The sequence below is a fragment of the Camellia sinensis genome, chromosome 7 (genome assembly GCF_055761805.1).
Source record: "Camellia sinensis isolate YWXY chromosome 7, ASM5576180v1, whole genome shotgun sequence".
Taxonomy (NCBI): Eukaryota; Viridiplantae; Streptophyta; class Magnoliopsida; order Ericales; family Theaceae; genus Camellia; species Camellia sinensis.
The window spans coordinates 56385594-56398933 of record NC_138967.1 but is presented as its reverse complement, the minus strand read 5'-3'; the positions used below and the strand labels follow the sequence as shown (position 1 = coordinate 56398933).

At 37.6% G+C, this 13340-nt stretch overlaps 1 protein-coding gene across 1 annotated transcript; it reads left to right on the top strand.

Annotated features, from left to right (window-relative positions):
• The first annotated feature begins 2364 nt into the window (after nucleotides 1-2364).
• Nucleotides 2365-4342, top strand: LOC114284394 (putative receptor-like protein kinase At5g38990). Its single transcript, XM_028227296.2, has one exon. The coding sequence runs from the start codon at nucleotides 2630-2632 to the stop codon at nucleotides 3728-3730; it is 1101 nt and encodes a 366-aa protein (XP_028083097.2). The 5' UTR covers nucleotides 2365-2629; the 3' UTR covers nucleotides 3731-4342.
• Nucleotides 4343-13340: the final 8998 nt, after the last annotated feature.

The following is a 13340-nucleotide window of genomic DNA, read 5'->3' as shown; positions in this document are numbered from 1 at the left end:
AGGATTTGCCATAGGAAATGGGAACTGGGGCAGGGTGACAGGAGGAGGAGCTACCCGAGGAAGGTTGTAGGACTGGAGGTCTGAAGGGTAGATTTAGAATAATGGTGGGTGCTCGTTAGTCAACTTCTAACATTTTTTTGTATAGAAAAATGATGCAGACCACTAATTAGTGGTTGTTTTAATTATGTGGAAGTGGGTCCCACCCACTGCCACATGTATTTTGTGTCTTAGTTTTTTTTTTTTTTTTTTTTTCCACATCATTAGTGGTGGTGTTAGTGGTAGGAATTTAGTGGTCTGTAACATTGTTGTTCTGTATAAAGAGATGGCTAAAAAGAGTCAAATTTTATATTATTTTTTTGTGCTTGACCTTTTCCCGCCGATAATAATAATAATAACAATACTGCATTAATAATTTTAATTCTACATTAAACATCACTACTAAAAGGATATAGAGGAAATATTTTGTCCTCCAAATTTTCAAGTGTTTTTTAATTTGACATTCAGATTTTAATTAATATTAATTTTACACTTAAACTTTTAAAATTTTGATCAATTTGACCATTGCTGTCACATTTCGTCTATAATTGGACGGAATGTACTAATGTGGCACAAAGTTCATTTGAAATTTTATTTTATCTCTCAAATTATACCTTAAAAATTAATTTACTCCCCAAATTAAAAATCAATTTACCCATCAAATTATACCTTAAAAATCAATTTACCCTTACGTCACCACATTTTATCTAATTATTGACGAAATGTGACGGCAATGATCAAATCGATCAAAATTTTAAAAATTTAGATGTAAAATTAATATTAATCAAAATTTAACAATTAAATTAAAAAATAGGTAAAAATTTAGGAGACGAAATGATTGTTGATGGGTCCACACTGAAATCACACCACACCGATTGTTGAACTCCATTGCCTGAGTCATGTCGGCGTGCTACATTGACCGCTACTTACTTGATTAACTCCTATTTCAATAAAAAAAATTAAAAAAAAAATGCATCAAATATATTTGATCATATATATTTCTAAGATTTAAGAGATTGAATTTTGTATCATCACTTATGCTACGTGTATGTAGTTTGATAAATTGTAGTGTTGTTAATGGATATTAATTTTCATGTTCACTGGTTGAAATTAAAATATTCATAATTTTGGGTATCTGTTTAATAGTTTTGGATCATCGAAATTCATTTTAAAATGAGTTTATCAAATTCAAATACTCTCTCAAACTGAGATCACAACTTAAGGGAAGCCAAACCCTTTTTATTTATCAATTGAAATTATTTTAACCTATCTCCCCATATTTTAACATATCTATCCAAATTATTTTAATTTATTTGTCCTAAGATTTTTATTTATTTGTTCAAATTGTTTTAACTTATTTGTTGCCCTGATTTGAACAAATAGGTACTTGAAGCTTAAAGTTAAAAACAAATCATTTATGATTTTAAAATTTCAACATGTCATATTTTTACAAGTCCGTTTTGAATGATATATTTTCTATTTCATTGATTTTTTCGAAGGATTTTAGTTTGAAGTCATGGTATTAAGATTTTATAAGACAACGAACATAATATTTTCATAATAGTTAATGTCCTTCAATATTTCACAGAAAAATTTCAGTAAAGGGTTTGAAGTAAAATTTTATAGAGAAATTTCAATTTCACAGAAAAATTTTAGCTCATAATATTATCAAGGAACCTTAACTAATAAGAAAAAATATATCGAATCTCTACTACTACCAAAAGTTGGAGAGAGATGTTTTACTGATTTATCCTTTTTCAAAATCTATCCATCTAAAATTGGTGAAGGCAATTTTGAGCATTTACTTTTGCAAAAAATTCATACTTTGCTGTTTTGATTGCTTAAAAAATCATTTTATTCACTTTTTTTTAAAATTATATTTAATATTAATCTTATTTGAAAAATATCAAAAGAAATGAATATACATATATGAATTTTATTAAAAACAAATCTATAAAACTCAAATTATGAGATTTTAAATTTTTCTAATACAAAATAAATTTGTTTAACAAAAAATATGTCCTTATGGCCTTAAAAATTGGGGGAGTTACATCCCAATGGCACATAGGTGTTTTTTTTTTTTTTTTTAATATGACTTGCACCAACATTTCACTTTCATCCTATTACAAAATCACTTCCACTCTGCATATTTTTGTAATTTTTTTTAAAATTTTTCCATTTCTTCCTTAAAAATTTAGCACGTGAAAGAATTTCTAAATAAAATCAAAAATCATATTTATAACTTGAGCCCTCATAACAAAATAGTACGAATTAAATTTTGAAAATTCTAAACTAAAAGTCATTTCTGTACCCGACGGCTAGCACGGTTTCACAAGGCGCATGATCACGCTGTAAGGTTGTTGATGGGGTCCACACTGAAATCACACACCACACACCGACTGTTGAGCTCTATCGCCTAAATCAAGTCGTCGGTGGTGTGGTACATTGACCGCGCCTTAGATCAACTCCTGTTTCAATCAGAGACCACTCAATGTTTCTTTCTCCTCTCTCAAAAACTCATCTTTTTTGATCATCTTCTTCTAGTGTTACTGGTATATTCTTTGATATATTTAGGCTCCCAAATATCAAAGATATGTCTGGTTTAAGTGCTGATGATTCAATTCCAAGCGTTGTGATTGAATCTGAGTACTCATGCCAAGATATGTGTGGTTTAAGTGCTGATGATACAATTCCAAGCGTTGTGATTGAATCTGAGTACTCATGCCAAGATATGTCTGGTTTAAGTGGTGATGATGCAATTTCAAGCGTTGTGATTGAATCATGCCGTTGCTTTTCACTAGCTAAGATACAATCAATCACCGACAATTTTAATGAAGAATTAGTTATTGGGAGTGGCGGATTTGGTAAGGTATACAAGGGGTTCATCGACAACGGTGCTACAGCTGTTGCCATAAAGAGGTTGAAAGCAGAGTCCAAACAAGGCGCAGAGGAGTTCTGGACTGAGGTCAAGATGTTGTCTAAGCTCCGACACACTCATCTTGTTGCTCTGATCGGCCAATGCAGCGACTGCCAAGAAATGATCCTTGTTTACGAATACATGGCTCGTGGGACCCTAGCCGATCATCTCTATAAAACAAGTAGAAACCAAACTGAAAGTAGTACTTTTCATCTAACATGGGAGCAAAGGCTTAACATTTGCATCGGTGCAGCAGAAGGGTTAGACTACCTTCATACCGGTACCGATCAGAGTTTCATACACCGAGATGTGAAGACGACGAATATTCTGTTGGATGAAAATTGGGTGGCAAAGATTTCAGATTTTGGGCTGTCCAAAGGCAGTACAAGCAATTCAGCAACCCATGTTAGCACAAAAGTCAAAGGTACATTTGGGTATTTTGATCCAGTTTATTTCCATACCCAGAGACTAACCAAGAAATCTGATGTGTATGCCTTTGGTGTGGTGTTGTTGGAAGTGCTTTGTGGGAGGCGGCCTGTGGATAAAAGTCTCGAGGAGGAGGAAATTAGTCTAATCCTTTGGGCTCAACGACACATTAAAAAGGGAAACGTTGATCGAATTATTGATTCCTCATTGATTGGGCAAATAACACCACAAAGTCTAAAGTACTTTGTAGAAGTTGCCTACAATTGTTTACGTACTGATTCGAAGGAAAGGCCTACAATGGCTGAAGTGGTGGAGACTCTTGATCTTGCATTGTTGTCACAACGCAAATGACGATCAAAGGGAATAATCGGAAAGGTGCTTCAGGGTATTGCAACTGTGCCTAAAGGTATGAATCGTTGGTGGAGGGAAAGAAAGGACAATGGTTTTGAGAGTGGACCATCAAATGATTCATTTTCGGAACCACTTCCAAATTATTCATTTTGGGAACCACTTCCAGATAGTGTCACCCGACAACTCCGTCACCAGAATGCTTCAAGGAGTTTGTCAAGATGGCAATGAGCTGTACTCTTTATATGGCAAGACACCGACCCTCGATGGATGATGTGGTAACGAGTCTCCAGTTGGCATTGCAATTTCAGGAGACTTGGGAGACTCATATCGAGATTGGTGTTGAGTTATCTATGACCGAACCTAGTTCTTACAACAACATCTTCTCTATTGATGGACAGAGCTATCCTCCTTGGGATGTAAGATGGAGTGGATCAATGTCTGACTCGGATTTGATGAGTTAACCCGTTAGCAAAGAGTGTATGCATCTCTGTAAGAGAGCTTGAATTTGGTTCTTTTCACTTGTGTATATCTCGGTCTTTGTTTCTTATGTGTGTTTAGGGTCTCTTTTATATTTGTTAAGTTTATCTATACTAGTGGATTTATGTTGGACAATTTTTTCATACTTGAATGTTTTGATGAGCTAAAAATGCCAGCATCAGCGGCACTGATAAATTGGTAATCATTAAAGAGAAGAAACAATCATAATTTTATGGATATCATATTTTAATCAAAAAATAAATAAAAATTAAAAAAAATCATGAACCAGTAGAATCTACCAACAAAATTCTTGAAACTATACACACTCCTGAAAGATACATAAAGCATGCATTAAAAATTTCTATCACAATGATTCATAACTTCTACAAATTTAGATCATAAAAAAAGCCAAAGTAATTCACTACAAAAGCACCACAAAAATTTCAGCTCATAATAAAACACCACAAAGCCTTCTAATCAAAATCACTTCATTTCACAACCAAATCCCACAAAGCCTCGTAACCAAACACACCTTGAAAACTACATTTGCAATCAAGAAGTAATCGTACTTACAAAACTCAATATAAATAAATAAAGTAGAATTTTTTTTTTCTTTCCTATTTTTCATTATTCTTCATAACTTTTTTTACAAATTCAAAAGTCAAACACAACCTAATTAAAAAAACTTACTTTTTTTAAAAAAAAAATTAAAAAAAGGCATTATTATAGTAACTAAAAAGTAAGGCCACGAGGTTGGTATCAGCATCTAGTGTGGCTTCCATGATCGTCCTATTAAAAAGTTTGGATTCTCCATTTCCATTATAAGTGGCGTTTTGAGAAGCTGGTAAAAAGTTGACTTTTTGACTTTTTTGACAAAAAATTGGCTTCTTTTGAGTAAAAAAACTGACTTTTTTGACTAAAAAAGTTAAAAAATAAAAAAGCTGGCTTTTTAACCTCTTCCCAAAGTGCCCCTAAGTGCTTCATAGAGGGAAGGAACAAAGTAAAACCACAGGTATAGCGACCCCGGTCTTTTCCCATTTGATTATTGTATCCGGACTCAAGTTCCGTAGATTCTGTCATTGTATAATTGTTGTTGTTGTCTTTTTTTTTCTCATTTGGAATTATAGGATGTGTTGGGCAGGTTTGTTTCAGGTTGGTTGGGTTTAGAAACCAAGTGTTGCTGTCCAGGATTTTGGTTCTTCGCTCGAGCGAGGAGTTGGTCGCTCGAGCGAGAGATGGCGTCCAGTATTGACCTGTAGCTCTGCATTCTTGGCTCGAGCGAGATTTTCTTCGCTCGAGCGAGTTAGTTTGTTCTTCGCTCGAGCGATGGTTCCTTCGCTCGAGCGTGAGTCTGATTACAGACCTGAGGATTTGAGTTCTTCGCTCGATCGAGTTTTCTTTCGCTCGAGCAAGCTTTTGGGTTGTTGGCTCGAGCAAGGTTTCCTTGGCTCGAGCGTAGTTTTTCTGTGTCTGGTCGCTCGAGCGACAAAGGCTTCGCTCGAACGAGCCTGTCCAGTTTATATACACAGCAGCGGGATTTGATCAGTCCTTTTTATCTTCTTTTTGATTCCAAACCCTAGGTCCGACTTCTCTCTCTCCCTACTCACCTTCTCTCTTAGATTTGATCCACTTAGGGAGTGTTTCTACCCTAGATCCTTCATTAAAAAGATAGAGTGAGTCGAGGGCTTCCATTTAATCTGAACATTTGGCGATTTGGAGCACTTTGGTATTTGGGCACTCATCTCTGTCTTCACCATTTGGGTTGTTTTCTTTGAGGTAGGGATTTCCTATTCCATTTTATAGGTTTTGTTCTAAGTTTTGGTATTTTGATATGTTGGGGATACTTTGGTAAATTCTGGGAAAAATCCTAGTTGTATTATTAAATTAATTTGTATAATTAATTCATGGAGTTGGGAAAAGATGGTTTAATTCATGGAATTGGGGAATTCATTGATTAAATGGCGTAGTTGGATAATTTGAATTATTTGTCTATTGAATTGTTGACATAGTTATTTTCACTTTAGAAATAACTGTTTTGGGCTATCGGTGGAGGATAGTCGTGATTGTTGTAGACATTGCATGTGGATTAGGAATAAGTGAAACTAATCACATTGGTTAAGTCATTAATTTTGACTATTGCATTGATACAGAAAATACGTGTATTGATTGAGCATTGCATTTGCATACATTGTTTTGTGTGGGAGGAGATAGGGGATGTACTCCACGGTTTAGGGGAAGATAGGGGATGGACCTCTAAACTGGATTTTTTGTTTGGGAGGAGATAGGGGATGGACTCCATTAGCATCACTTTTATGTGTGCTTATTTATATAGAAGTGTTTTATTGATACAGCACTAAAATGTGTATCAATCTGGAAGTATGAAGTATTTTGAATTGAGCTTGAGTCTCATTTGTTTGCTGATATTGGAAGAATGTGAATATGATATATATAATTCACTGTTGTAAGTTCGGCCAGGTTCTGAGCCATGTTGATTAAGTTGGAAAGTAAAATGTATCTTAGACAATAGTGTCATGAGGCTGTAAAATGAAGTAATTGATTATCTTGGTTAACCATCTGTTGAATGCTATTGCTTTATTCATTGCTTATATGTGGTTTAGAATATTTCTACTGGGCTGTGGCTCACCCTTTATGGGAACATCATTTTCAGGTTCAGGTGATAAACTACCTCCAAGGACTTAGCTTGGGAGGGTTTGGCTTCTGGTTTGAAGAAGACTACCTTTAGTTAATTGTCTTTATTTATTAGTACATGTAAACATTCAAGCCTCGGGCTTTTCTTGTATTGAGTTAGAACTCATATTTTTGTATCCAAGTGTTGGCTTGGAAAGATGTAAGCCTGTAAGGCATTTTATTCAATGTTACATGTAATGCTTTATTTAGTAATACTCTGATGAATGAATTAATAAATTGTCTTCTTTAAATAATGCATGTCAATGATATATATATAATGGGTTAATTTTGAGGGCGTTACAACTTGGTATCAGAGCGTACCGGGTTTGAATACTTTGGGTACGTGGGACGTGATTAGCATCACATTGGGTTCGTCTCGTTTGATAAAGACTTAGTGTAATGTTATATGCTTATGTGATAACATGTTTATGTGATTATGTGAGTATGGAATGTAGTTTCTAGGATGTTGATTGGACCCTTGAGTTTCTAGTAGTCTTGTTGGAAAGGCACTTGATCACTGCTGCTTCCAACCGGAACTATAGTAACGCATTGGGACTATCATTATCCGGGAATGAAATTCGTAGGTGCTTATGTGATTATGTGCTTACGTGGAATGTATTATTGTTGTCTATTGCATTAGGACGCGAGTGTTTAGCTTCGGCACATTTATTAATGTGCTAATGTCTCTGTTTCCTTTATTAGGATGTCAGGATGAGGACGAGGACGCGGTAGGCGTGGTAGGCCGGGTAGGCAGGAGGTGCCTGTGCCAGAGGAGATTCCGGCAGTTCAGGAGGGAATTGGCCAGGCTAATGTGGCCGAGCCAGTAGGCCAGCAGGCTATGGGCGCTTTAGCTCGAGAGATAGCAGGAGCATTCAGGGAGTCAATAGGCATTCTCAGAGCTGAGAATCAAGCTCAGGTTGTTGCTGCTGATGCAGGACCTTCCTTTCTGAAGAGGGAGTTCTTCCGGTCTAATTCGGATGAATTTGTGGGTGATCCTAAAGAGCCGCTTAAGGCAGATGAATGGCTCGAACAGACAACGAAGACGTTTGAGATGCTTGGCATCGAAGACGAGGGGTTGAAAGTGACCTTGGCGTCTTTCCAGTTGAAGGGGGATGCAGGTCAGTGGTGGAAGTTTACTAAGGGGCGTATAGGAGGTACGTGGGAGGCTTTTGTGAATGCTTTTGCAGGAGAAGTTCTTATCTCCAGCAGTCAGGGAGAAGCTGCGAGACCAGTTTTGTCAGCTTAAGCAGGCGAGTTCTTCAGTGGCCGAATTTGAGGCTGCATTCACTAGTTTGTCCAGGTTTGCACCTGAGTTGGTGGCGTCTGAGGAACGCCGTTGTATTGAGTTTGAGAAGAAGTTGAGGCGTGGCCTCAAGCTAAGAGTTGGGGGAACTATGATTCGGGATTATGGACGTATGGTTGATGTTGCAGCCCACATGGAAATCATGATGCAGGAGGAGGAGGAAGGGCAGAAGGGCTCCAAGAGGAGTCAGGATGGTCAGAATGATGGTAGGAGACAGAAGGGTTTTAATCCCCAGCAGTCTCAGGGTAGCTTTTCTAGATCGACTTTTCCTGTACCGAGTGCTAGTTCGGGGAAAGGCAGTCAGGGAGACATTACCTGTTTCAAGTGTGGCCAGCTGGGCCACAAGTCTCCAGTTTGTCCTCAGAGGGGAGGAGTTCAGAGAGCAGCATCTTCTTCGGCTCGATCTCAGAGCCAGAGTCAGGGTAGAGGTCAGCCACTCTCGTGTTATCAGTGTGGTCAGCCAGGGCATATGAAGAGGTATTGCCCGCAGTTGGGTGGCACATCTGGTGCATCTGGTTTGAGGCCGATTCAGGGTCAGCAGCCAGCTCAGTCGGGTCAGGCCTCGAGGGCCAATCAGGGGGGGGCTTCATCGTCTCAGTCGGTGCAGCAATCTTATGCTCCTAGGGTTGAGCAAGTTGATCAGAGGTCGTCTGTGTAAAATCCAAATTTTTTATGTGTAGAATTATTTTTGGATAAAGTAGTAATTAAATTAATTTATATGGGTCATTTTAGTAACATCAAGGAATTAGTTATGAGGTGGTTTTTTAAAATTTTTATTACTTAGATGGTTAAGTTTGTGATTTTGGGAGATTGGGTTATAGGCCCACTTGGGCTTTAGGTCTTGGAATCATAGAAGCAAACAAATAGAGGTAGTGATGTTGTTGTGGCTGCTGCGGCAGATCTAGCAATATAGAAAAAAAAAAAAAAAAAAAAAAAGGAGAGAGAAGAAGAAGAAGTAAAGAAAAGAAAGAAGATTCATAGGTTGGTGACTTTGATCTAATCATCTCTTGGAGGTAAGATTTGTTTTTATGGTACTCCTAACTATTTCTTTAGACATAGTATCTTGTATGTTGATTGGGTGTATGTATTTTGGGGTTTTGGAATTTACTTGTAGACTATAGGATTAGATTAGTACATTATAAAGAAAAGAATGATAGATGCATCATGGTGATCAATAATAATTGTTTATGTGGTATAATATTTTATTAGGTTTGTGAGATTGAGGTGAATCTTGGTAATTTGAGATTAGCTTGGGAAATTTATTTTAGCTGTTTGAGGTAAGTAACCCTCTATCACTGTTGGTTTATTTTTAATCCTATCGAATCGTTTAAAATCATAAATATTTATTCGTAGCTTTCCTGTTCTCTTAAAATAAAATATGGGTCAAGTATAAAACAACATCGAATATTATTATGAAAATTATTTGAATATTCGGTGAAACTATTCTGAAAATTATACTAAACGTTTATTCTGAAAATATCGAATGTTTTATTTAAAATTTGTGTATTGTGTGAATTTTGAACATCACTCTAGTCTGACTATGATTTGGACCCTAGCCAATGGGGGTTATTTATTGGCACAGAAACTAGTTTCTTTTGGGGCTTTACCACCGGCCTATGTGTGGTTCTGGGCCTTGTCACGGGCTATGTGACCGTAGTCAATAAGACTTGGGTTTTGTGAATCAAATCATTGAACCATCTGAATATCGAACCATCGATTTGAACAATGAATTATCTTGTTGGCTTTTCATTTAAAATGTATTGTACATTGTTTATTTTTAGCTATGAAACCATCTTACAAAATAATTGTTCATTTATTGAACTGTAGAAAAATTTATATTTATTGATTATCGATTTATTTTTTTTTTTTTAATACTTGATCCAGCTGGCAGTGATGGTTGGTTATTTACTAGGCTGTCTAGCTTACCCTTATTTTATTTTTTTCAGATTCTGAAGAGTAGAGCTGCGCGGGATTTTTTTTACATATGGGAGTGCCGAGAGTAGGACTATGATTTAAGTACTTGGATTATTTGTTTTGTTAATAGATTTTATTAGTGGACTTGGTGGATAATTTCATATGATAAGAATAATCAATTTTTTTTTTATGGATTTTAGTATTATGATAATTAAGGATTTGATTGGAGTATTTTACATTGTTAGTTATGTGTTGGACTCTTAGCCTTGCATGCTCACTTAAATGAGTGTGCGGCGTTGTCACGGAGCTTGGGACGTGACAATTTAGTGGTATCAGAGCCAGGTTGTAATTTTTAAAGGCTGGTATAAAATAGTGGTGAGATTGGGTAGATATAGGATTGAGAACGCTTATAATTTGATATAATGTTATTTTTATTTACTTGTTATAGGGACTTGAGAATAGAATAAGATGAGATTTTATTATTGATGCATTTAGGTTGCAATGGAACATGAGGAGACATTGGCAAATATGGCTAGGAATACACGCCAAGGTCAAACGAATCGACGGACTGGTAATAGCAATCGGCGAGGGAATGTGACTAATAATGGTAGTGGTTCTCAAGCAGTCGGAGGAAATCAGGGGCAAGAGTTTGGACACCAAGAACAAGCTGCAATCCCCAATCCAATTGAAATGGTTCAAGTGCTTCAAACGTTGGCCGGGGTGGTGCAACAACAAACCACCATAGGGAATAACTTGACTAGACTTATGGAGCAACAACAGCGGATGCAGCCAGGTGTTGGGCCACAACCAAGGCCACGTTGTAACATTACCGAGTTTAAGAAGATAGCCTTGGCATTTGACGGAGCCACAGACCCTTTGGAGGCTGAAAAATGGTTGACAGAAATGGAGAAGTTGTTTCCCGTTTTTGAGTGTACGGATGATCAGAAGGTGACCTATGCTACGTTTATGCTACAAGGGATAGCTAATGATTGGTGGCAGATGGAGAAGCGCATACATGAGCATGATGCCAACCCCTATACATGGGAAAGGTTTAAGAAGGCATTCAATGAGAAATACTTCCCTAGGAGTGTTCGTCTACAAAAACAGAGGGAATTTTTGAAGTTAGAGCAAGGGAATAAGACGGTTGCAGAATATGAAGCTGAGTTTACGAAGTTGTCTAAATTTGCATCAGCATTTGAAGCAGATGAGGATAGCAGAGCACGAAAGTTTGAAGGTGGACTAAGAACGAACATTATGCAACAAGTGGTTCCTTTCGAGTTACCTACTTTTGGAGCAGTGTTGAATAAGGCTTTGCTAGTTGAGAGTAGCCTTACCAGAGCCCAAGAAGAGAATTATAAGAAGAGGCCTAGTTCTTCCAACTTCCAAACTAACAATTCGAAGGGCAATGCTAAGAGACAAAACACTTCTTCGGTTGGGAGTTGGGGAAGTCGAACTATGGGTAGTAGTGTTGATAAGAAGAATGATCGGGTGCAATGCACTAGGTGTAATGGATTCCATCGGGATAGTGAGTGTCGTTGGAATACTGGGGCTTGTTTCTCTTGCGGGCAACAGGGGCACAGGATAGCTGATTGCCCTAATCGGAAGGGGCATGAGATTGAACAGAAAGCATGGACAAATAAAGGAGCATCAACAGACAGAGGGTCTTCAGGAAGTCAAAAGAAAAATGGAGGTCATAAGCCAAAGACTCAGGGTCGAGTGTACGCACTCACGCAACAAGATGTTCAGACTTCCAACACGGTGGTGTCAGGTACTGTTTTAGTGTCTTCTATTTATGCACATGTGTTATTTGATTCTGGCGCTACAAATTCATTTGTGTCTATGGGATTTGTTAAGAAACATGGATGGAGATGTGTCTCTAGAGAGATCGACTTATGTGTTGAAACCCCGATAGGAGGGGTTATGGTTGCTGACTTAATTTGCAAATCTCGTGTGGTTAGTATAGATGACAGGAAATTGCTTGTAGACTTAACTGTTTTAGATATGCGGGACTTTGACATAATTCTTGGAATGGATTGGTTGGCAACCAATTATGCTTCTGTGGATTGTCGAGGCAAAAGGGTAGTATTTCTGATTCCTAATCAACCAGAATTTTGCTTTGTGGGTAGTGGAGTTAACACTCCTCTTCTGGTAATCTCAGCTTTGCAAGCTAGACGGTTGTTAAGGAATGGTTGCGAGGGCTATTTAGCTTCTGTGAGAGATACCCGTGAGCCTGAATTGAAGTTAGAGGATATTCTAGTTGTGAAGGAATTTCCCGATGTTTTTCCTGAAGAGTTACCGGGGTTGCCACTAGATAGAGAGATTGAGTTTGCCATTGAATTGATACCTGGCACGGGTCCTATCTCCAAGGCTCCGTATCGGATGGCCCCAGCAGAGTTGAAAGAGTTGAAGGAACAGTTACAAGAGTTACTAGATAAGGGCTTTATTAGGCCTAGTGTTTCTCCTTGGGGTGCGCCCGTTTTATTTGTGAAAAAGAAGGATGGTAGTTTTCGCCTTTGCATTGACTATCGAGAGTTGAACAAGGTGACAATCCGAAATAAATATCCTTTGCCTAGGATAGATGACCTATTTGATCAGTTGCAAGGAGCACAAGTCTTTTCTAAGATTGACCTTCGTTCTGGCTATCACCAGTTGAAGGTTAAGGCGGAAGATATACCTAAGACAGCCTTCCGAACTAGGTATGGGCATTATGAATTTTTAGTGATGCCGTTTGGGTTGACCAATGCGCCTGCAGCTTTTATGGATTTAATGAACAGAGTATTTAAACCCTTCTTAGATCAATTTGTGGTAGTTTTTATTGATGACATTCTTGTGTACTCAAAGAGTAAAGAGCAGCACGAAGAACATCTGAGAATAGTGTTGCAGATATTAAGGGAGAAGAAATTATTTGCTAAATTAAAGAAGTGTGAATTTTGGCTGGAGAGTGTATCATTTTTGGGTCATGTGATATCTAAAGATGGGGTGTCTGTTGACCCCAAGAAAGTGGAGGCGGTGGTGGAATGGAATCGGCCTACTAGTGTCACTGAAATTCGTAGCTTCTTGGGTTTAGCAGGATATTATAGAAGGTTCGTTGAGGGATTTTCCCGAATTTCTATGCCTTTAACTCGTTTAACACAAAAAGGGGTTAAATTTGAGTGGTCTGATGATTGTGAGAAGAGTTTCCAAGATCTAAAGAGTCGATTGGTGTGTGCTCCAGTACTTATAGTTCCG